At 46.5% G+C, this 22,707-nt stretch overlaps 1 protein-coding gene across 1 annotated transcript in view; it reads left to right on the top strand.

Moving 5' to 3' along the window:
• Nucleotides 1-8,687: 8,687 nt before the first annotated feature.
• Nucleotides 8,688-22,707, top strand: part of DESI2 (desumoylating isopeptidase 2) — a 59,217-nt gene continuing 45,197 nt past the window's right edge. Inside the window, exon 1 of the mRNA XM_040967823.1 lies at nucleotides 8,688-8,960. Within this exon, the coding sequence (XP_040823757.1) occupies nucleotides 8,919-8,960 (42 nt within the window). The 5' untranslated portion in view covers nucleotides 8,688-8,918. The remainder of the gene's footprint in view (nucleotides 8,961-22,707) is intronic.

The following is a 22,707-nucleotide window of genomic DNA, read 5'->3' as shown; positions in this document are numbered from 1 at the left end:
TACAAGATAAAGTCCTTGCCATGAATGTGCCCCGGGATCCCATATGGGTGCCGGTTCTAACCCTGGTGGTCCCACTTCCCATCCAGCTCCCTGCTTGTGGCCTGGGAAAGCAGTAGAGGATGGCCCAAAGCTTTGGGACCCTGTACCTGCTTGGGAGACCCAGAAGGAGCTCCTGGCTCCTGGCTCTTGGCTCAGATCGGCACAGCTCCAGCTGTTGTGGTCATTTGGGGAGTGAATCATCAGATGGAAGATCTTCTTCTCTGTCCCTCCTCCTCTCTGCATATCTGACTTCACAGTAGAAATAAATAAATCTTAAAAAAAAAAAAAGAAAGAAATGTGGGCCGTTAACGGCCTCTTGGGCTGTTGCATTCTTAACTGGTACACAAAAGCTGTGGGCCACAGCAGCATTGAATCCTGCGCATCATGATCAGAGCAGATGTCAACATGGCATGCTACTTGGGGTATCAACATGAGGATATGTACTTGGGAATGCCACAGGGTAGGCAGATACCTGAAAATCACTGTCCATGGGATTATAAACTGCTTCTGATCCTCTTGTCTCCTCGAGGTGGGAAAGAAGCACTCACCAAGTCAATGGTTACCTAACAAATTCCCAAGATCTGATTAACGTGTCCCAGCGGTGAGAACACATCTGGCACATCAGCTGCACTTGAGTCTACCATTTGGTTAAGTCTGTGGGAGTTTGAAGTCTTTCTCCAGGATCTACCTGCTTTGCACAGGGATCAGATTGGCAAGTAAGCAAGTATATGACAGAGAACACAGACTCTGGATCTTAAGTCTGCAATGGTGGCACAAATCTCTGCTATCCCGCCCTCAGAAAATGAAAATGACTTTGTCAGTTTGTCAGGGCTTGTGTAGGGACAGTTTCAATGGTTTCCATCAGCTTCTGCTACTGTGACTGTGCCTACTTCATAGACCAGGGTCCCAACATTTTGCTCCCATTGCCAGTTCTACCACATCCAGTTATATGCACGAACCCTGGGAAACAGACTCTTGGGTGTCATGAGGCCCTCACAGGTGCTCACTCCAAATGGGGGACTCGATGAAGTTTGGGCCTCTGATACACAGCAACAAATCAGACACAACTGGACTCATCTTCTCTCTTGAACGGAGATAGCACCTCAGCTCCCATGTATGTTTGTTTCCTTTATATTGGTTTGGGCAGTTTCTATCTCCCTTCAGGTTACCTAAGAACTCAGGTGTGATCATGGGAAAGTTCATCAAAGCTACCTCTTCTTTCTTGACCCAAGCTATTGCAGAGACTGCTGAGGCCCAGACTCTGCAAACACATTTTTTGCTTTCCCTGCGGTTCCCTGGTATGTTTCTCTAATTGGGGTTCTGGAAAAGGAGGCTGGAGGGCAGGTTTCTAGCTTCCCATCAATAGAAACTGACAAGGGCCTCTTCATCTGGGCAGCAGTTGATTTCAGTAACAACAGTTGACTTCTAGATTAACTTTAAAAAAGTTGTTGAAAAGGCAGAGTTAAGAGAGAGAGAGAGAGAGAGAGAGATCCTCTATCCACTGGTTCATTCTCCAGATAGCCACAATAGCCAGAGCTGGGCTCTGTGGAAGCCAGGAGCCTTGAATTCTATCCAGGTCTCCCACATGCGTGCAGGGGTCTAAGCACTTGGGCCATATTCTGCTGTTGGATCAAAAGCAGGGAAGTCAGGATGGGATTCAAACTGGCACCACATGGGATGCTAGGATTGCAGGTATAGGCTTAACTTGCCATGCCATAGTGCCAGCCCCCAGGTTCACATCTCTAACACTTTCCAGAAAGCTGCCCTAGAACTCAAGGGAATAGGCTGGGAGGTGAGGTGGGTGCAGCCCTGAGTAGGGACTGTAGAGAGTCATGGGGACCTGGCTGTGGTGGCTACAGGACTGTTAGGAAACTACTAAAGTTTCTGTGGAAATTAAGTAGAATTTCATAAGAATACATTGGAGAGAAGAAAGCTTACAATGATTGTGAAAGCCCTGATGCCACCTTTGTCAACTTGATATCTTCTGATAGTCATGAATTCATTGTGAAAAGAGAACATGGCAAAGATTAGAAACAAAGTCATGTTGAGTGGCTGAGGTCAGCTTGCTGAAAAGGAAACCAGTGAGGTCAGTTTTAGAGAGATCCCTTCCCATGTGCTAACAAATGTATGTGTGTATTTTTTTTTAAGATTTTTTTTTTTTTATTTGAAAGGCAGATAGAAGGAGAGACAGAGAGGAAGATCTTCTATCCGCTGGTTCTTTCCCCAAGCAACCACAATGGTCGGAGCTGAGGCAATTCAAAGCCAGATTCAGGAACTTCTTCTGGGTCTCCCACATGGGTGCAGAATCCAAAGGCTTTGGGCCATTGTCGACTGCTTTTCCTGGCCACAAGCAGGAAGCTGGAAGGAAAGTGGAACAGTTGGGATACGAACCAGCACCCATATGTGATCCCAGGGGATGCAAGATGAGCATTTAGCCAACTAGGCTATTGCACTAGGCTCAGTATATGTGTACTTTACCTGTAAAATTCACTATACTAAAAAGTCCACTGAGCTTTCCGAATGCTCAGTTACACCCAAAATGACACTGGAACTGCTGATGGCTGCAGAATTCCTAGATTCTTAGAGAAAATAAATTATAATAAACCATTTACCTGTTCAGCATTTAATACCATTTGTTTGGTTAGTAATTTTTTCATATATAGCATATTTTATGTAGTTGAACTATGAAATTCATTGCAAAGCAGATTATCTTCTGTTCTTTTACATAGCAATCTGAATCAAAGTATCCTTGCTACATCAACAACTTAAGCAGTTTCGCAAACATATGCCAATTTATAGGTAGTTTTGCTTTATCCTTAGGGGGCACTGATCATAAGAGTTAATATTAAACATTACGCATAAAAGAACATTTTCTACAGGTTAAATAATGTGGCCAACTATTTTTATGATTTTAGTGTTTTAAAAAATCTATTCTGATCTAGCCACCAACAGTTTTACTAGAATTATACAAACAACTACATCATAAAAATGTAAACTAAGCCAAAACATTGATTTTTATAACTCATGTAAGAGCTGAAATTTCTTATTTGTCTTTTGATTAACTGCACTATTGTTTAATTGTGTCTTGTATCCTTGTTGATGTGATTTAAGAACTTTATTTAAAAGTAATTTGGGAAGGTTACTAGAAAGAGTATTCAATTGTAATCAGATGGTTAACAAGTAAACCACAGGACTTAGATCTTGCGAATTTCAGGAAATCTTAAGTACTTGTACTTTTGTGACTAGCAAGTTTCGTTTGTGACTTAAAGAAAAAGTTTCTAGAGTCAGAGTCATTGTGCCCCTTATGAAGCACCAGCAGTTCCTCTTAGGTTTTGAGAACCAGCTCAATGAAGCTCTCCTGGGAGCTTCCAAGGAAACACTCCAGTCTCTGTGTCCTCCCAGGTCTGAGGTGACAGGGTGACAGTAGATTCTGGTTCTCTGCTACCTTAGTGCCTCAGGCGCTTACAAAGGCCGGCAAGATCTGATAAGGAGCAGGACACACTAGTCTGGAATCTTGAGCTCATAGGCTGTTGTCATCAGAGTCCAAGGTCACAGGGGCAACAGTCCTTAGGGCAACAGTCTGGGAGCAAGGCTGCGGCCCGCAATTGATGGTCCACAGTTGGGCAAGGATCAAAGGCCACAGAACTGTGTGAAGATAATCTTGAGACAGTCATGTATTGACTTCTGTTCTTGGGTCATGCTGCTATTTTTTAATCATCAGGCCTGAGCCGGCTAACCTCAATGTGGGACGTGGCTATTTAATATCTTCATATATACCTAGGTCTACATTACTTTATTTACTATTCTTTAAAATTTCTTCATTAACCTGTCTCCTGACAACTACCAAGTTTTCTTGCTATATACTCAATTACTGTTTGTCTCCTTCAACTTAAACTGTAGACAAGCTAGCATTTGTATGTGTATTTCACTATCTGGTAAGCTTCATGAGGATAGGAACCACATCCATTTCGCCACCAATGAAGTAGTGATACTCAGTGGCTGACACATAAAAGGCACACATTTAATATATGCTCCACGACTGAATGAGTAATGATTATTTTCCATTATTGGTTTTGTGAGAGGAGTTAAGACTGGGTAGTAGGCAGTTAGGGTATTCTGGGTCCCCAAGTCATTTTTCCTCAAATATAAAGGGGTATTTTTCCCCACCATGTCTTGGATTCGCCAGAGCACGTCTCTCCCAAGACAAGTTTATATCTCAGAGCCCCCTCCCATCACTAGGACGGGAGCCTCTCTTCTCAACTTTTCTAATAAATCCTGCTTTAAAACTAAACTGTGTCCGCACAAAAATTCTTCTTTCCTGCGAGACAAGAATTGAGGTTGCTGCCATATTCAGGGTCAAACAACCCTACAACAGTTTGATACTCAAATTAGATGAGCAGTAAAACTCACCCAGTCATGAGATGATGAATTCTATTTTGCCCCTGATAAATTCACAGTGACCAAGAGATGTTCACATTGTGGTTCCCAGAATCCACGGGATAGTACCTTTCACAGGAAAAGAGGATTCAGCAGGCATGATTAAGGAGCTTCAGATGGGAAGATTAGGCAGGATTATCCAGGTGGGCCCAATCTTTTCCATGTGAGATAAAGTCAAAAAAGATGTAATGAGGTGAACAGAGGTTGGAGTGGTTTGGCCATGACACCAAAGAATGAGGATGACCTTCAGACGCCGTAAAAGGCAACAGAGCCTCTACAAGGAACACGGGTGTTGATTTTAGCCGGTGGAGCCCGTCTGTTGGGCTTCTGGGAGCCACAATGGGAGGCTAACAGATGAGTGTTTTAGGCCGTTGGGCTTGCAGTGATTCGTTACCACGGTTAACACATCCTGGGAGAGAAGCGGAACAGACTGCAGCTCAGGCAACACTCAACAGCGAGCGGAGGGTTGAGCTTTGAGTCTCAGCTCTGTTGAGTGTGCACAGCTGTGAGTTGGTGAGCTCACAAAGGGTGCACAGCTGAGCGAATCAGCAGTTTATACAAAGAGGGTAGCAGGCCTGAATGAGCTGTGACTGCTCAGGACTTACCCTCATCATCCCTGGTAGAAAGATACTTAGAGATGGCATTAAGCAGGGTTTGGTATCGTGGTGTAGCAAGTAAAAGCCACCACGCCCAATGCCATCATCCTATATGGTGGCTATTTTGTGTCCTGGCTGTCCACTTCCAATGCTGCTCTCTGCTAATAAAGGTGTCTCAAGTGCTTGGGCTCCTGCCACCCATGTGGGCGATCCAGAAGTTCCTGGCTCCTGGCTTTGGCCTGGCCCAGCCCTAGTCATTGGGAGATCTTCTATCTGCTGGTTCACTCCACAAAATGGCCAAATGGGCCTGGTCAGGGCCAGGCCAAAGCCACGAGTCTGAAACTCCATTATGCTCTGCTCTGGAAGTAGCCAGGGGCCCAATACTTTGGGCCATGTTGCCTGCTTTCCCTGTGTACGCAAACACAATGCTCATGTGGGATAAGTGACAATGCAGGATGCAGCTTAACCTGCTGGGCACCACAAATTGGGCCCCTATCTTCCTTGCTTTCCATGCCATTATTACACATCTGCAGCTGTACCTAGCCCTCCAGGCCATCAGTGTGGTTGAAACATTTTTTCTAGTAAAGCTCCCCAACTCTGCCCCTTCCTGTGCTCTAGATTTCCCCTACCCAGTGCCTGCATACGGTCAGAACACAAATACTTGTTAAATACAAAAGCGCCTCTGTATCCCAGGGTTACGTTAACCTGCCAGTCCTGTATCCTTTTGCCAACTCAGCAGAGTAGTTACATAAAATGTAAGCCCCACATAAAGGACTAACTGGATGTATATTACGGGAACCAGTAACACTTTCTTTATCCCCCAACATCTCTTGATGAAAAATATCTTAAGACCACCCATGTATTTGAACCCTGAATGTAAAAGGCTTAATTTCATCAACCAGACATCATAAATTAGTAGACTGGATTAAAAAAAAAAACATCTGTTTGTTGCCTACGGGAGAAATGATCTCACCAACAAAGATCAGTGGAAACTATATCTTACAGATTTTGGTTTTTTTTGTTAGTTTCATCTCTTTAAAACACTTTTTTCTCATTAAATTCTTCAATGATACATGTTAGTTATTTAAAACAGTGGAAGAGTTCTAGTTCTAGATCATACGATATTAAGATACTTTACACGCAGCTAATTCCCGCAACCTGGTTCTTTGCCGTGAGCTGAAAACACCAGACGCAACGACATATCTTAGGAAGTTTACTCCAGCGGGGCAGGAATAGGGGAAGGGGAAGAAAGGGGAAAGGGAAGGGGGGGAGGGAGGCCAGAAGGAGGAGAGAGGGGAAGAGAGGAACCAAGAAGAGGAGAGAGAGGGAGAGAGAGAGGAGAGAGGAGGAGAGAAAAAGAAAGAGAGAAAGAGAGAAAGAGAGAAAGAGAGAGAGAGAGAGAGAGAGAGAGAGAGAGAGAGAGAGAGAGAGCGCGAGCGCCGAGTGGGGCAGGAACAGGGGAAGGGGGGGGAAGGGAGGTAAGAAGGAGAGAGAGGAAGAGCAGGGGAGAGGAACCAAGGAGAGAGAGCAAGAGAGCGAACCGCACCTGGGGGCCTTTTTTGTCTGCCAGGTGTGTGGGGCGGGGATTCGGAGGGATTGAGGTCAAGGCCCCAGGGGATTGGTGCCTGCAGGTGAATGCCTGGGGATGATTGGTGAGTGGGCGGGGTTGGGGAAGGGGCTGGGAGATTGGGGGTGGGATTATCAGGTGGAATGCCAGGTTACATCTGATTGGCGGATGGCTGGATTGGCGCGAATTCTGTGAGCTGTGAGGAAGAAGGAATGGGGCAGGGTCCAGGGTGGGATATTGGAATAAGTCCTTACAATACATACAATAGCATCATTTTCAAGAAGGCTGATTTTCTTTTTCATTTCTTCAGTGACACACTAGTCATTCTGTAGCTTATTATTTAACCTCTTGGTGTTGTTAATTTCTTTTTTCCTCCTGTTGGTGATTTTGTTTTGTGGTTTTTCATTTAAGGGGATGTATAGTAACTGTGTAATGGAGACTATCATATCTAGTAGCATGTTATTTAACTTCATAGCATTGTAGATTTCTATTTTTCTTCCTGTTGTTGATTTTGTATTGTGGCTTTTAAGAGGAAGTATAGTAAGTGTGTAATGGAGACTAACATACCCAGATGTGAAGATACAATGCAGTATGCATCTCTACTTCCAAAGATGGACTCCCAATGAAACTGTTTACTATATCTTGACAATAGGATGCTGGACTCTCTGCAATTGCCCATGCCTACAATTGAGAGAGGAGTTAGAGTGGGTAGTAGGCAGTTAGGGTATTCTGGGTCCCCAAGTGAAAGAGAATTTCCCCACCATGTCTTGGATTCGCCAGGGCACGTCTCTTCCTAGGGACAGGGGTGCTATTAGCATATCAATTCCCCACCAGAAGTATCGGCCATTACCTCCGGCCACTGTGGGAGGGCCTCAGGCCGATCTCTTTATCATTGAAAGGAGAGCAGGAAGAAGTAATACACATCTGCCCAAGGCCTGGAATGTCCTATGTCTGGCACCTCTGTGGCCTTTTGTCCCAAGGCCAGGTACCATGGAAACCAGGAATTTTGTTTATGGAGAAACATCTTTGAGGGAAACCTTTAAAAGGTGCATTCCCCACCATTAATACGGGTTCTCATTTTCCTCCTGCCACTATGGCAGAGCACTAGGGTTCTTTTTTACTTTTCCTCCTGCCACTATGGCAGGAGGTAAGGGTCCTTTCTATCTCAAAACCCCCTCCCATCGCTAGGACGGGAGTCTTCTCAGCTTTTCTAATAAATCTTGCTTTAAAACTAAACTGTGTCCGCATGAAAATTCTTCTTTCCTGCAAGACAAGAATTTGAGGTTGCTGCCATACTCGGAGTCAAAAATCCTGCAACACAATGATGGACATATGACTGCGTATGAAGAACTATACTACAGTAATGATTTAGAGGAACTCAATGAGGGGGGTAAGAGAACTGGGGTGGGGATAGGGAAAGTCCAGGGCCTATGGAACTGTATCATTAAATGATCATAATAATAAGTAAAATTAAAAATTAAGAAAGAATTCCTTGAGATAATTTGTGAAGAACAGTAAGAAAAATAAAAATTTAAAAAACAAACAAGAAAAATAGTTTAGGAAATTTAAGGTCATCAGTTCTGGCTACATGGTGCCGTTTTCTTTGAGCTCAACTCGATACAATCAACAGCCACTGAAGCATCACCACCAGCCACGGTTCAAGGTAGACTTCACCTCTTGCCAAGGACAGGCAGGAAAGGATTCTCCCCGCAGGTGCAAAGCACTGCAGCCTGGGATATGTAGGCTCCCCGGGAGAGCTAACCTAGTAGGGCCAGAAGCCGCGCAGCATGCTGGGAGTTGTAGTCCAGACTGTTGAGACCGCCTTGCGCTTCCAGTAGCATGCTGGGAACTGCAGTCTTTCTGGGGCCCTCCGCTCCCAGGGTGACGAGATGCCGAGGCTGCCGCCATTTTAGGTCCTGAAGAGCGGCGCCCCGGCACCACAGCGCAAGCGGCCTCAGCCCGGCGCCGGGCCGGCCCCGCCCCCGGGGCGCCCGGCGCCCGCCCCTCGCTCAGGCCCCTCCCTTCCCCACGTGTCTGCTGCCGAGGGGAGGCGCCTGAGCCCGAGCGGGGCCCGCCAGCGGTCCGGCCCGGCCCCGCACAGGCTCCCGTCGGCGGCGCCCCCGGAGCGGCCCGGCTGCCCGATGCTCCCGCCCCGGCTGCGAGCTTAGCGCTCGGCCCAGGCCCCCCTAAGCGCCCGGCGGGGCTCAACGGCGGCCTCCGGCCCCGCGGAGACGGAGCGGCTCGAGGACGAGGCGGCGGCGGCGAGGAGGAGGAGGAGGATGGGGGCTAACCAGTTAGTGGTGCTCAACGTGTACGACATGGTGAGTGTGACCCCGCGCCCCTGGCCAGGCCGGCGGCCTCCCCGCGGACCTCCCGTCGCCTGGGTGGGCTGGGACCCCAACCCCGGGCGCGTCTCGTAGCCTGGTGTCTCCGCCTTCCAGCTTAGTTCTCCCGCGGTGGGGGCGGGGGACGAGTGTTACATTATAATCCTCGCACGGTCGGTGCCCTGTTGGCGCTGCCCGGCATTCCGGGGGCTTTGGGTCCGAGGGCTTGCACCTCTTCCCCCGCGCCCTCTGCTTGGCCCGGACCCCGGCTCTGGGCCCGACCCCCCGGCCGACGGGCGGCGTCCTTTGGTCGCGGTTCCCGCGTCCCCGCAGCCTCCTGGGCCCCGGGGTTGCCGCGGCGCCCGGACTCCTGCGCTCCGGTCTCCTGCGCCTCTGCCGAACCGTGCATCTGTGTTCATGCCCAGATCTTCACAAACTCCCCAAGTCCAGAGTCAGAGCCGTCGATTTCCGTGCTCGCGCCTCCTCGAAGGTGAACGGGAGCCAATACCCTCTTGGCCTCCAAGGCAGCCTCATTAAAATGGATGAGGGTGAATTTTATTAAGGAAACAGCCCCGCTGAATAATTTAGAGATCATGGCGGGGGGTGGGGGGTGTGCTCCTTCCTCAAATCCTGGAGACCACTTGCCAGGTGGTGCAACAGGTCGGTGATGTGACCACGGAGAGGCAAGAACTTGTTTGTTAGGTCATCTAACTTCGGCGTGCTGCGAACACACAGGCTGGTTCTCCTGATGACTGTCATTGCCATAGCCACAGGCACACGCGCCCAGCAGAGAGTCGTCTTGCAGCTGGACGCTTTCCTGGGTGTAGCTCTGTGCTTTTGGCAGACGGATTTAGGTTGTAAAGGCTTGCCCTTGCCAGCAGTGTTTCCAGTTTTCTTCAGTGGATTGGCAGGTGCAACGTTCCTCATCGCTGTTGTTGGGTTGGCTTGTAAGATGTAGAAGAGACCTGCAGGTCGGCAGTCTTGGTCCTCATTTATGGGTGGAAACTTTATTCCTTCATACTGGTTACAAGTTTTTACACTTATTGTTTTGGCTAGAAAGAGATTCCCCGCCGTGCCATATTCACAAATTTATGTCAGTAGAGCGTGGGGTTGGCCTGAGGGCTCTTCGGAATTCTGACTGAGCCTGGAAGTGAGAGCAAGTGGATTAACAGACTGAGGAAACTGAAGTGTAATAGAGGAAGTTAAAAGAATAATAAGTAGAAAAAGAAGGCCTAGATAAGCATGGCACCTTGTGAGGTTGTTGGCCTTAAGTTCCACTGGTTAAGAAAGGTCTGGCTACAGCGAAATGGTTGCATTCGTCTCAGCTGAGTGCCTTGTTCTTCAAGACCTTTAATTGCCCTTTGACTGTTTCTGGACGCCTCTGTTCTCCTCTCCCAGTGGTCTGAGTTTGGTTTCTTTTTATCCGTGAAGATGATTGCAAGCCATCCCTCAGGATGTATAGTCTGCTCTTGAGAATATACCTTGAGACATATCCTATTTTTAACACATTAGAATTATGCAATGGCCACAAGCCATGGTTTCAGAGCCCACAAGAAATCTGTGAAAGCAAAGGTAATGAATTTTGCTTTTAAAATTAAACAAAATTCATTCTTCGACATACAGTGCACTTTGCTTCACTGTATGAGTCAGGCAAATTACTGCTAATTGTGGTGGATTGGGAAAGGAGGCTAGGGGTGATACTCAGTGTTAGCACACGTCTTACTCCTCCTTGTTGTGATGAGGTAGTAACAGGGGAAGCAGGCAGAAAGAAGGGCCAGTGACCTGTCTGGAGGACCAGAGGTTTGAGCAAGAAGTTCTTGACTGCAGATTGATTATTTTTGTACTGGATAATTCTTGTGATTTTTTTTTTTTTTTTAAGATTTTGTTGTCTTTATTAGAAAGGCAGATTTACAGAGACAAAACTCTTCTGGGTGCTGATTCACTCCCCAAGTGGCCACAGCAGCCAGAGCTGAGCCAGGAGCCAGGAGCTTCTTGTGGTCTCCCACACAGGTGCAGGGCCCCAAGTACTTGGACCTTCCTCTGCTGCTTTCCCAGGCCCCAGGCAGGGAGCTGGATGGGAAGTGGAGCAACCAGGACACAAACCAGCACTGGTGTTTGAGATGGAGGATTAGCCAGTTGAGCCAATGTACCTGTCCTTGATTTTTAGTTTATTTGAATGAGTCAGAGAAGCAGAAGAGCTTCCATCTGCTGGTTCACTCTGCAGGTGGCTGCAACAGTCAGAACAGGAGAAAGGACCTAAATCGGGGTCTCCCACATGAATGCAGGGACTGAAGGACTTGGGCCATCTTGTGCTGCTATTCCCAAACTGAACAGGGAGCTGGATCCTAAGTGGAATTGCAGGAATGGGATGCCAGTGTCACAGGCACACCTTTACCCACTAAACCACAACATCGCCACCTCCACCTTGGGTTTTTTACATACTGCCTTTTCCTGTTAATAGGATGAGCTGAGCCATATGTAATGTTTTATCAGCATAACAAATAAATGACCGCTAATAAACTTGCCCTTTTATATTCTTTGAGGTCTTTTGTCCTACAAGTGTTTTGTGCCGTTAAGTACCCTAATGTTCACTTACTTAATTTTGATCCTATAGAAGTCACAAGCATGTGTCCATTATCCTGTCATTAAGGAATTTAGGATTTCAAAAGTAGGGTGCAACTAACAAATTCAGGTAAGAACAGTGTGAGTAAAGGATGCACAGGGACTGTGTGAATGGAGTGCTGAAGGGTAAAAGGGGCGAAACTGTCAGGTGTGGTGATAGAGGGCCGAGGACAAGCAGCTCGGACAGAGTGGCAGAGGTGGGGAAGTGTCAGTTGGGTTTGGGAAATGTCAGCTGATCTGGTGTAACTGAAATGTGGGATGCAGAAAGGAGACAAACCTGAGGTTCCATCGTTACGGTGACCCTGTTAGTTATGGAGAGGACCTGAGGGTCACTTGGGTTTTAAAGATTTTTTTTTTAAAGATTTATTTTTTATTTTCTTTATTGGAAAGGCGGATAGAGAGGAGAGACAGAGAGGAAGATCTTCCGTCCGATGATTCACTCCCCAAGTGAGTGCAACGGCGGATGCTATGCCGATCCGAAGCCAGGATCCAGGACCTTCTTCCTGGTATCCCACGCGGGTGCAGGGTCCCAAAGCTTTGGTCCATCCTCGACTGCTTTCCCGGGCCACAGGCAGGGAGCTGGAAGGGAAGCGGGGCAGCCATGATACGACCCGGCGCCCATATGAGATCCTGGCACGTTTAAGGTGAGGATTTTAACCACTACACTATTGTACTGGCCGCGAATCACTATTATTTAAAAAAAAAACTTTTTTTTTTTAAATTTTTATTGGAAAATCAGATATACATTGAGGAGAGGAAGATTCCGCCCACTGATTCTCTCCCCAAGTGGCCACAACTGCCGAAATTGAGCCAATCCGAAACCAGGTACCTGGAGCTTCTTCTGAATCTCCTACAAAGGTGCAGGGTCCCAAGGATTTGGGCCATCATCTACTGCTTTCCCAGGCCATAAGCAGGGAGCTGGATGGGAAGTGGAGTAGCTGGGTTACGAACCAGCACTCATATGGATCCCAGTGCCTGCAAGGTGAGGACTTTAGCTGCTAGGCTACCGCGCCAGGCCCAGAATCGCTGTTGATGGGGGTCTCTTGTCCTATAATCTTGCAGCTCTCTGTCATGTCACCTGCTTCAGCCCTGGCTGTATTTTTGGTACTCAATGGATTGGGGACTGGATCACCCTCTTCTGCTGTAACACTGCCACATAGATGAAAATAGTTGTATTTGGATCATCTGACTTAACTTCCTTCTTGTGGAGGATTGACTAGTGTAATCCTCAAAAGTTTACTGAATCATGTGGATTGCTGCTAAATTATTGCTTGCTGCCTTCACCATGATCATGTTCCTCTGTTTACTTTGGGGCAGTATGTCACCAATAAAATATGTCCTGGAGTTATTTTCTGAGTGTTGGGAATGAGGTTATTCACATACTCCTAATTTATTGGCATGCAAAGCGAGGAGATTCAGATTGATTTCAGTGCTGGCACAGAGCGCTGCTGTGGTGGCTATAGCACCAATGTCATTATTTTTCAAGATCTAAACTTTGTGCTCTTCCAATTATCTTGGCTACTGATGAGTTTTCATAAAATGAAGATGCACAAGTGTTTATACTATAAATCAGGGTATAAATGAATTTCTTTAGTTTTAAGCAGAAGCTCTGAGCTCCTGGCTTCGGATCGGCTCAGTTCTGGCCTTTGCAGCCACTTGGGGAGTGAATTGTTAGAGTCCTGAAACTTAAAGAAGCAAAAATCACTTTCAAGGACTCTTCAGATGAGGTAATTTTTTTCTTTTAAAGGTTTGTTTAATTTTATTGTAAAATCAGATAGGTAGAGAGGAGGAAAGACAGAGAAGAACATCTCCGGTCTGTTGATTCACTCACCAAGCGGCCACAACTGCCGGAGCTGAGCTGATCCGAAGCCAGGAGCCAGGAGCCTGTTCTGGGTCTCCCACATGGATGCAGAGTCCCAAGGCTTTGGGTCGTCCTCAACTGCTTTGCCAAACCACAAGCAGGGAACTGGATGGGAAATGGGGCTGCCAGGATTAGAACTAGCATCCACATGGGATCCCGGTGTGTGCAAGGTGAAGACTTTAGCTGCTAGGCTACTGGGGCGGGCCCAGATGAGGTCGTTTGACTTCATTCCTTTGGCCAGCCTGTCTTCCCATTAGACTCCAGGTGTGTGTGAAGTTATGCAAGTGTGTTAGGCCTTACTTTTTTTTTCTTTTCAAGATTTATTTTCATTGCAAAGTCAGATATACAGAGAGGAGAGACAGAAAGAAAGATCTTCCGTATTTTGACTCACTCCGCAAGTGGCCATAATGGCCGGAGCTGCGCCGATCCTGGCGTATGCAAGGATTCCAGCCATTAGGCTACGGTGCGGGGCCCAGGCTTTACTTCTTATATGTGCTGTGATGTAATTCAGACTTTGTGAACGGATTGTAGATCACGCATCAGTACATTCATCACCTAATGTTTCCATCATGTGTCCGAATCTGCATACCCAGAAACAAGCTTTTTCCTTCCTTCTCTCCACACCTCGTATCTCTCCCTCACCCTATGCTAATCCCAGACAGAAACAAAGCAAAATACAAAACGTGTTGCAATGGTATCTTGATAACTAGTATTCTTGTTTTCCCAAAGCAGGAACTTTAAGTAAACTTACGAGAACCTTTAACTGTCACTAGTTCCTGTTTTATTTGATTCTGTCTCAGAGTATAATCTCTGTAGACTGTGGCTTAGGTTGAGGGTGCTTGTCCTAAGTCCAAAGGTCCCTGGGTTGTTGAGCAGCTCAGCCATGTTCTCAGAAAGCAGACTTCCCCAACCCTCCCGCCCCCCGCCCTTCTCCCTCGCCTGTTGGCTTGGGGCTTGGTTTCTGCTGTCAGAGCACCAGACATGCACAACCAGAAGCAGGAGGATGGGTCTTTGCTCGGTATACCTTTCTCCCTTTTGTTTCTTTTTAATTAATTCGTTTTCTTCCTTTTCTAACTTGAAAGGAACAGACAGGTTTTTACCCATTGGTTCACTCTCAGGACTGAGCCAGGCTGAAGGCTGAATCCCAGAACTCCATCCTGGTCTCCTACATGGGTGACAGGGACCCAGGTATTTGAGCCATCACCTGCTGCGCTTCAGCATGCTCATTAGCAGGACTCAAAACCACACACTGATGTGATGTAAGCATTAAAAATTGTATGCACATCATAATATAAGGGGACCCCAAGTGACATCTTAGCCACTGTATGGACCCTAGTGCCTGCTCACTTTTTTTTTTTAAGAAGATGATTTTTAAGCTTTGGGCCATCCTTTGCTGCTTTCCCAGACCACAAGCAGGGAGCTGGATGGAAAGAGGAACAGCTGGGACATGAACTAGTATCCATATGGGATCTTGATGCTTGCAAGGGGCAGATTAGTCAATTGAGCCATTGCTCTGGGCCCTGTGCCTGCCTCTCATTTAAAAAGAATTTTTGTTTGATGATGTTTAAATAGTTCATTAGGGTGGGAAGGGTTGAGAGTGAGGGGGAAGCAGGTGAGAACATTGTTTCCACGTTTTCTTTTTCTTTCTGAGTCTGAGGAAAGGGGGAAGTAGGGGGAGAAGCTGCACCCAGCCTGCCAACCGCCTCAGTTCTGGGGATGCAGAACGGCCACCCGATGTCATCCCAGGGTCCTTATATGGAGCCTGCTCCAAGGGTTCAAGTGGTTTTGACAGATTTGAGAGGCTGGCAGTCTCACCGATCCAAGGATGAGGAAATCCTTCCAAGGTCAGTTGGCTGACATAGTCTACCTTAGGCTCTCCATTCACCCAGATACTTGCATTCAAGCTTCTCTGGAGTAGTTCATCAATTTGTTCTGTCCTCCCTCCACTGCTGTGGTACCACATACCTTCTGCAGGCCTCAATGGACTGCTGTGTGTGCATCTGGGTATGCTGTCCCACCTTTGAGGAGGCCCATTCCAGCACATGCATTCCTCAGACCACAGGAATTCCTGCTACTTTCCCCATGGTTGCAGTTCTGAGTCCAGCAGTTTAGTTGGGGGATCCTCAAATAGTTCTCTCCTGAGGTGGTCTCAATGGCCTGGGCATTCGAGTCTCCGCATCTCCCCTACCTGACTTGCACCCGTGTACCCCTGGGTCTCACGTGTGCTGGTCAGTGTTGGAGCCCAGTCAGGCATATCCCATCTCACCACAGTATTTACTGGTGGGTGCTGTAGCCTGGCTCGGCCTGATCTGTCCTCAGTTCCAACTCATGTTGGTGAGTGCTACCACCCAATCCGGGCCAGCCAGCCAGCCCCCAGTCCCAGCCCTAATGTAATCTGGTGGGTGGTGTGGCCCAACCTGGTCTGCACCCCATCCTGGTTCTCAGTCTGTTAGCAGGTGTTATGAACTGGCCCAGTCCGGGCTGTCCCTTGCCTTGATTATTGCAGTCATCTGCAGGGACTGTGTCCTGACAAAGGAGTTCCCCAGGTTCTTCTATCAGATCTCCTCCCAGTGGCAAATCTCACACATACTGGTGGGTCCTTGGCCCAGGCTGACTTAGTCCACCTCCTGTTGTGGCAGGAATTTGGCCTTACCCAGCTGGCCCACATCAGTCTGGTTCATGCTGTTGTATGCTACAGCCCAGCCACATCTGGCCCTTGCCCAGACACAGCTCTCACATGGTTCAGTGGGGGGTCGAGACCTAGCCCAGCATGTTCTATACCCACCCTGGCTCTCACAAGCACTAGTTCATGCTGGAGTCTAGCCTAGTCTGGCACACCCCAGACCCAGTCCACACTCATGCTGAGAGTTACTGCAGCCATGTCCAGCCCAGACAGCTGCCCCCATTTCAGCTCTTGTGCTTCCCAGTGGGAACCACAGTTGAGCCTGCATGTCTCCTTAGTTCCTCAGTCAGATCTCTTCCCAGCCACAGACCTTGCACATGCCGGCGATTTCTCTGACCCAGCTCGCCATAGCCCATCCCATCTCAGTATTTGCCTTCAGATGCTGGAGCCAGGTCTGACCCGGCCCACCCCAAGTCCCAACTCTCACTGGTGGCTGCTGCAGCCTAGCCCTGTCCAGTCGGCTCCCATCCTTGACTCATGCAAAGCAGTAAGTGTGACAGCCTAGCCTGGCATGCTGAACACTCCATCCTGGCTCCTGCACATGCCAGTGTGGTAAGGTTTGGCCCAGCCCTGCCAGATCTGCACCCCTCCAGAACCCACTCACTTGCCGACAGGTGGAACTACCTTACCCAGCCTAACACTCAGGCCTGAATCAAGCTCACTAGTGGGAGCTTCAGCCCACCAGGGCAGTTTCCCAAATTCCCCCACCAGGCCACTCCTAGACCCAGATTTTGCATGTCCCAGCAGGTGCTAGACCCTTACCTGGCATAGTCTGCCCCCTTGATCCCAGCCTATGTTTTTTTTTTGTTGTTGTTGTTGTTTAGTTTTAAAGCAAGATTTATTAGAAAAGTTGAGAAAGGAGACTCCCGTCCTAGTGACGGGAGAGGGCTTTGAGATAGAAAGGACCCTTACCCCCTGTCATAGTGGCAGGAGGAAAAGTAAAAAAGACCCTAGTCCTCTGCCATAGTGGCAGGAGGACAAGAAGAACCCGTATTAATGGTGGGGAAAGCATCTTTTAAAGGTTTCCCTCAAAGATGTTTCTCCATAAACAAAGAAAATTCCTGGTTTCCATGGTACCTGGCCCTAAGACAAAAGGCCAGAAAGGTGTCACTGGCCAACTTCCTTGGTACCTTTCTAATGATAAAGGGGCCAGTCTGAAGCCCTCCCCCTTGGCACTGGCTGGAGACAGAATGGGGCTGAGGCTTCAGGTGGGGAATTGATATGTTAATGTCGCCCTTGTCTTTTGGGGAAGCATTCCCCAGCCTATGTTTGAGCTGGCTCCCTCTCTTCTTAACAGAAAGGAAATACTTTGTGATGGCCCTGCCACTCTCCCAAGAAAATGTCCAGAATTAAATCACATGCCACTTACGTGTAGAGTAAGCATACATCTGGCTTTTCTAATCTGTATGGCAAGTTTGTGGATAAAAAGGCAAGCAATTAGAAATGGAAGCTAACTGGAAACCCATGATATCTCATGTTATTTCCTAATATTAAGTTTTTCTTTCACTGTTGGGTCTCATCTATTTGTATATTATAGTGCTTACTAATTTTAATTTCTGGTGTTATTTTACTTTAATCCCCCTTCCAGTTACCAAAGTGAACTTTCTGAAGCATAAATGACTGCTTTTCCACTGCCTAAAAGTCCCCTGCAGGGTAAAGTGTAATGGCCCGCAGTTAAAGGCCCATCTCCCACTTTGCATACTTTATGTTCACATGGTGAAACTTTCTGGTTATTTAGATGGGTTGTAGTATACTAGTCCACACTTTAGTATCTTTACTCAGGTTTGCCCTCCCATCTGAAGCGTCTTAGTCCAGCATTGATGAGCTGCAGCCTCCTGCTCCTGTCACATGACCCTGTGTTCATCAGAAGTGGGTGAACTTTTTACAACTAATAGCTGCATGGATGAGTATTTTAATCTTATGCACGCACAATGTTGTATGTTTCTTAGTAGCATTATATCATCACCAGGATCTAAATAGGACCTGTCACCTAAAGGTGTAGTGTCAATATTTTCCAGGTAAATGGTATTTGAACTAGCTGGTTTTTATGAGAAGAGGTGTCAGTATTTTAATGTTGTGAAAAGATCATGTGGCCTCCTGTTTATGGCGAATAACAGATGTTTTTGTTTTTGTGTTTTTTCCTGTGTGCATGACTGGTTTTCACCTTTGATTATTGCAATGGTGTGACCAGATAAAGGAGGGAAGGAATGGGCAGGAGAAAAATTAAGAAAACTTTTTTGTTTTTGTTTTCATCTTTTAAAAATTCATTTATTTATTTATTTATTGCAAAGTCAGATATACAGAGAGGAGGAGAGACAGAGAGGAAGGTCTTCTGTCCGATGATTCAATCCCCAGGTGGCCTCAACAGATGGTGCTGAGCCAATCTGAAGCCAGGAGCCAGGAACTTCCTCTAGGTCGCCCACACGGGTGCAGGGTCCCAAAGATTTGGGACATCCTTTGCTGCTTTCCCAGGCCACAAGCAGGAAGCTGGATGGGAAGCAGGGCCACCAGCACACAGACAGACATCCATATGGAATCTCGGTGCATGCAAGGCAAGGACTTTAGCCACTAGGCTACCATGTTGTGTGCTAATGGCTTCTTAACTTGGCATTGGAAGAAACATTGGACCTAGAACTTAAAATGGAGAAATTTTGATAGATAAAGGTAATTTTGTTTTATGTTATCTGGAATATTTTGGTAAACGTCATTGAAAATTAAGTAGCAAGCATTTGGTCTAGCAATCAGGATGGCAGCCAGTTGGGGTTCTGGCACCCTACGTTGTGTGCCTCAGTTCCATGCCCTGTTCTGGCTCCTGAGTCAAGTGTCCTGCTGATATAAGCTCCATGCAAGTGATGGTTCAAGCAACTGAATTCCTTCAGCCTGATTATTTGGGAGACCTAGGATGTGTTCTGTCCCCTAGCTCTGTATTCCAGTCCCAGAAATTGTGGACTTTTGAGGAAAGAACTAGTAAAGAACTCTTGGGGCCTGCATGGCAGTTCAATAAATGAATCCTCCACCTACAGGCACTGACATCCCTCCCGGGTTCTGTTCCCAGCTGCTCCACTTTTAATCCAGTTTCCTCCTTGTAACCTGGGAAAGCAGTGGAGCTTAAGCCAAGTCCTTGGGACCCTTCGCTCAAATGGCAGACCTGGTGAAAGCTCCTAGCTGGCTTCACATTAGCTCAGCTCTGGCCGGTGAGGCCATCTGGGGAGCAAACCAATACAAGATCTTTCTGTCTCTCCTCTGTATAAATCTGACTTTCCAGTAGAAATTATTATTTTTTTAATAAAGAATCTCAGTCTGATTCTCTGCCTCTCAGATCAGTAGACAAATTGTTGAAAGTAAAACAGGCTTTCCTCACTGAATTATGATGTCATTCCAGAATGACATCATAATGCTACCATAATGCTGATATCTTGTCCCTAAGGAATTTTCGCCTCATTGCCATACTATTTTATTAAAAAAAAATATTTATTTATATTGGGAAGTCAGATTTACAAAAGAAAAGACAGATCTTCCATCCGAAGTGGCCACAATGGCCGGAGCTGAGCCCATCTGAAGCCAGGAGCTTCTCTGGGTCTCCTACACAGGTACAGGGTCCTAAGACTTTGGGCGGTCCTTGACTGCTTTCCCAGGTCATAAGCAGGGAGCTGGATGGGAAGTGGAGCAGCTGGGACACAATCTGGCACCCATATGGGATGGGATCCCAGTGCTTGCAAAGCTAGGATTTTGGCCACTAAGCTACGATGCCAGACCACTGATTTGTCAATTTTATATTTAGTATCTGATTTTCAGTTTCCCTTGATTATTTTAAAGCTTTTTTTTTTTGTCTGCATTTTTTCCCAGGAGTACTTTGTCCGCCTTGTTTTTGGGGGAAAAAATGCATACCTAGTTTTGTTGTTGTTGTTAAATAAAACTTTGACTCTCAACCATTTGTAACTTATAGTTTGAAGAGTGTTTGGGCCTGTTCAAATGATTATGCATCCAATCCACAGAACTGCTTATGTTGCAAAACAGACTGTACCAGTGAGATTATAGCTCCATTGTCTCTTCTCAGCCTTGACTAACTACCTACCACTCTACTTTATCTCCTTGAGGTTTTTTTTTTTATTTTTTAAGATTTATCTTTGAGTTTGACCAGAAAGCCTCAACTGGACGCATACAGTTTGTGCTTTTCTGACTTATTTCACTTACTGGAATGTCCCCAGGGGTCATCCATGTGGTAGCATGTGTCCATTTCATTTTTTTGTAGTAGCTGAATAATATTACATCTATACGGCACATTTTATCTCTTCATCTTTACAAGGACAAGGTTACTTCCACTTGTTAGCTATTGTGAGTAATGCTGCTGCTTTCATGTCCCTACTAGGTTTTAGTTTTTTGGTTTTTTTGTTTGTTTCTTTGTTTTAGATTTTTGTATTTTTAATTGAGAAAGGATTAACAGAGAGGACTCAGTCTTCCATCTGCTAGCTCACTCCCCAAATGGCTGCAACATCCAGAGCTATGTCCGTCTGAAGCCAGGAGCTTCATTGGGATTTCCCACTTGCGTGCAGGGGCTAAAGCACTTGGACCATGGTCCACGGCTTAGTGGAACAGCAGGTTGGTGAAGGGTGGTATTGTTGTATTAATATAGGGGAAATCAGTGGAGGGGAGGGAGAGTGAGGAGGGTGGAAGGGGAAGCCCCTAATTCTATGAAACTTACCATGAAAAATAAAAAAAAAAAATCTAAAAAAAATAGTGGAGCAGTCGGGACAGGAATCTGCACTGTAACATGGGATGCTGTGTCATAGTTGGCACCTTAAGATTTGCCTTACATACATCAGCCACAAGTTCCAGCTTTCAGTTCTTTAAGCCCAGAAGTTCATAGGGTTTTTTTTTTTTTAAAAACTGGACATGTGCTAAAGGTATACATTATCTTGAGAAGTACTGACATTTTTCTGTCATATTTTTCCTCAGTAATGAGAAAGGATTGTTACTTTGGCTTTTCGAAGTTTTTATCCAGAAAACACATCCAGTTAAATAAATGCTAAACGAATATCCGAGTTATCAACACTTTGAGATTAACTACATCAGTTGCATGGTCTATTAAGTAATAGTTTTTTTTTTTAAAAAGATTAATTTAGCCACTAGGCGCCATGGCCTGGTGGCTAAAGTCCTCGCCTTGAACGCGCCGGGATCCCATATGGGCGCCGGTTCCAATCCCAGCAGCTCCATTTCCCATCCAGCTCCCTGCTTGTGGCCTGGGAAAGCAATCAAGGACGTCCTAAATGCTTTTAGATCCTGCACCCGGGTGGGATACCCGGAAGAAGTTCTTGGTTCGCAGCACCAGCCGTTGCGGTCACTTGAGGAGTGAACCATCGGACAGAAGACCTTCCTCTCTGTCTCTCCTCCTCTCTGTATATCTGGTTTTTTTTTACTTTAGCTATTGTGAGTAATGCTCACAAAGATTTATTTACTTTTATTACAAAGTCAGATATACAGAGAGAAGGAGAAACAGAGAGGAAGGACATTTTAAGATTTATTTACTTTTATTACAAAGTCAGATATACAGAGAGGAGGAGAGACAGAGAGGAAGGTCTTCTGTCTGATGGTTCACTCCTCAAGTGACCGCAACAGCTTAGGTACTGTGTTGATCCGAAGCCAGGAGCCAGAAGTTTCTTCTGAGTCTCCCACATGGGTGCAGGGTCCCAAGGCTTTGGGCTGTCCTCAACTGCTTTATCAGGCCACAGGCAGGGAGTTGGATGGGAGACAGGACTGCCGGGATACGAACCGGCAGCCATATGGGATCCTGGCTGCTACACTATCATGCCGGACCCAAGTAACAGTTCTAAAGAGAGAAAAAAAGACAGTGTAAGTCAGGATAGTAATAGAGATGCCTGCAGGCAGACATCCTAGCACCCTAGTTAGGACACAGCATCCCATAGCAGAATGCAGGTTCTGGTCCTACTTGTCCTGCTTCTGATTTAGCTCCAGGCTCTCCTGCTTGGGAAAGCAGGCTCAGGTACTTAAGTTCAGTCACACCTGTGGAGGAGACAGGTGGTGGTACAAACTTCTGGCTTCAGTTTGGTCCAGTCCCAGATGGAAGTCCATTCTCACTTTCACTCTCACTCTGTCTTTCAAATATTTTAAGAATTAAAAGACAAAACAAGCAAAAAGGAACAAAGATCTCACCAAGAATGCACTTCTGAGAAATGAAGTACGCCATGTAGTTATTTGGGAAAGAATGTTCCAAATAGAGGCTAACCCTGTGCTGAAGCTGTGGATGAGGTCAGCCGCATGACACCTCTTCAGTAAATGTACAGAAGAAATAAAAGAAGTTGTAGAGGAACAGCTGAGATGAGTTCCGAAGTAGATTTCTAAGGATCGTTGAGAATAGCACAAGCAGTACCTAGTCGGGAACAGAGACTCAGGTAGATTCCATAGAGATGAAAAGCACCGTTACCTAATTTAAAATTACAGTGGCTATTTGTGAAGAGCAGCTCGAAAACTACAGAAAAATAACAAGATTGAGAAAATACCTCACAACTCCACACTCATAAAAATGTCAAAAAGAATCAAATAGATTTTTTTTAAAAAAG

The sequence above is a fragment of the Ochotona curzoniae genome, unplaced genomic scaffold (genome assembly GCF_017591425.1).
Source record: "Ochotona curzoniae isolate NIBS_2020 unplaced genomic scaffold, NIBS_Ocur_1.0 scaffold_4683, whole genome shotgun sequence".
Taxonomy (NCBI): domain Eukaryota; kingdom Metazoa; phylum Chordata; class Mammalia; order Lagomorpha; family Ochotonidae; genus Ochotona; species Ochotona curzoniae.
This window is presented reverse-complemented; position numbering and strand designations above follow the sequence as displayed.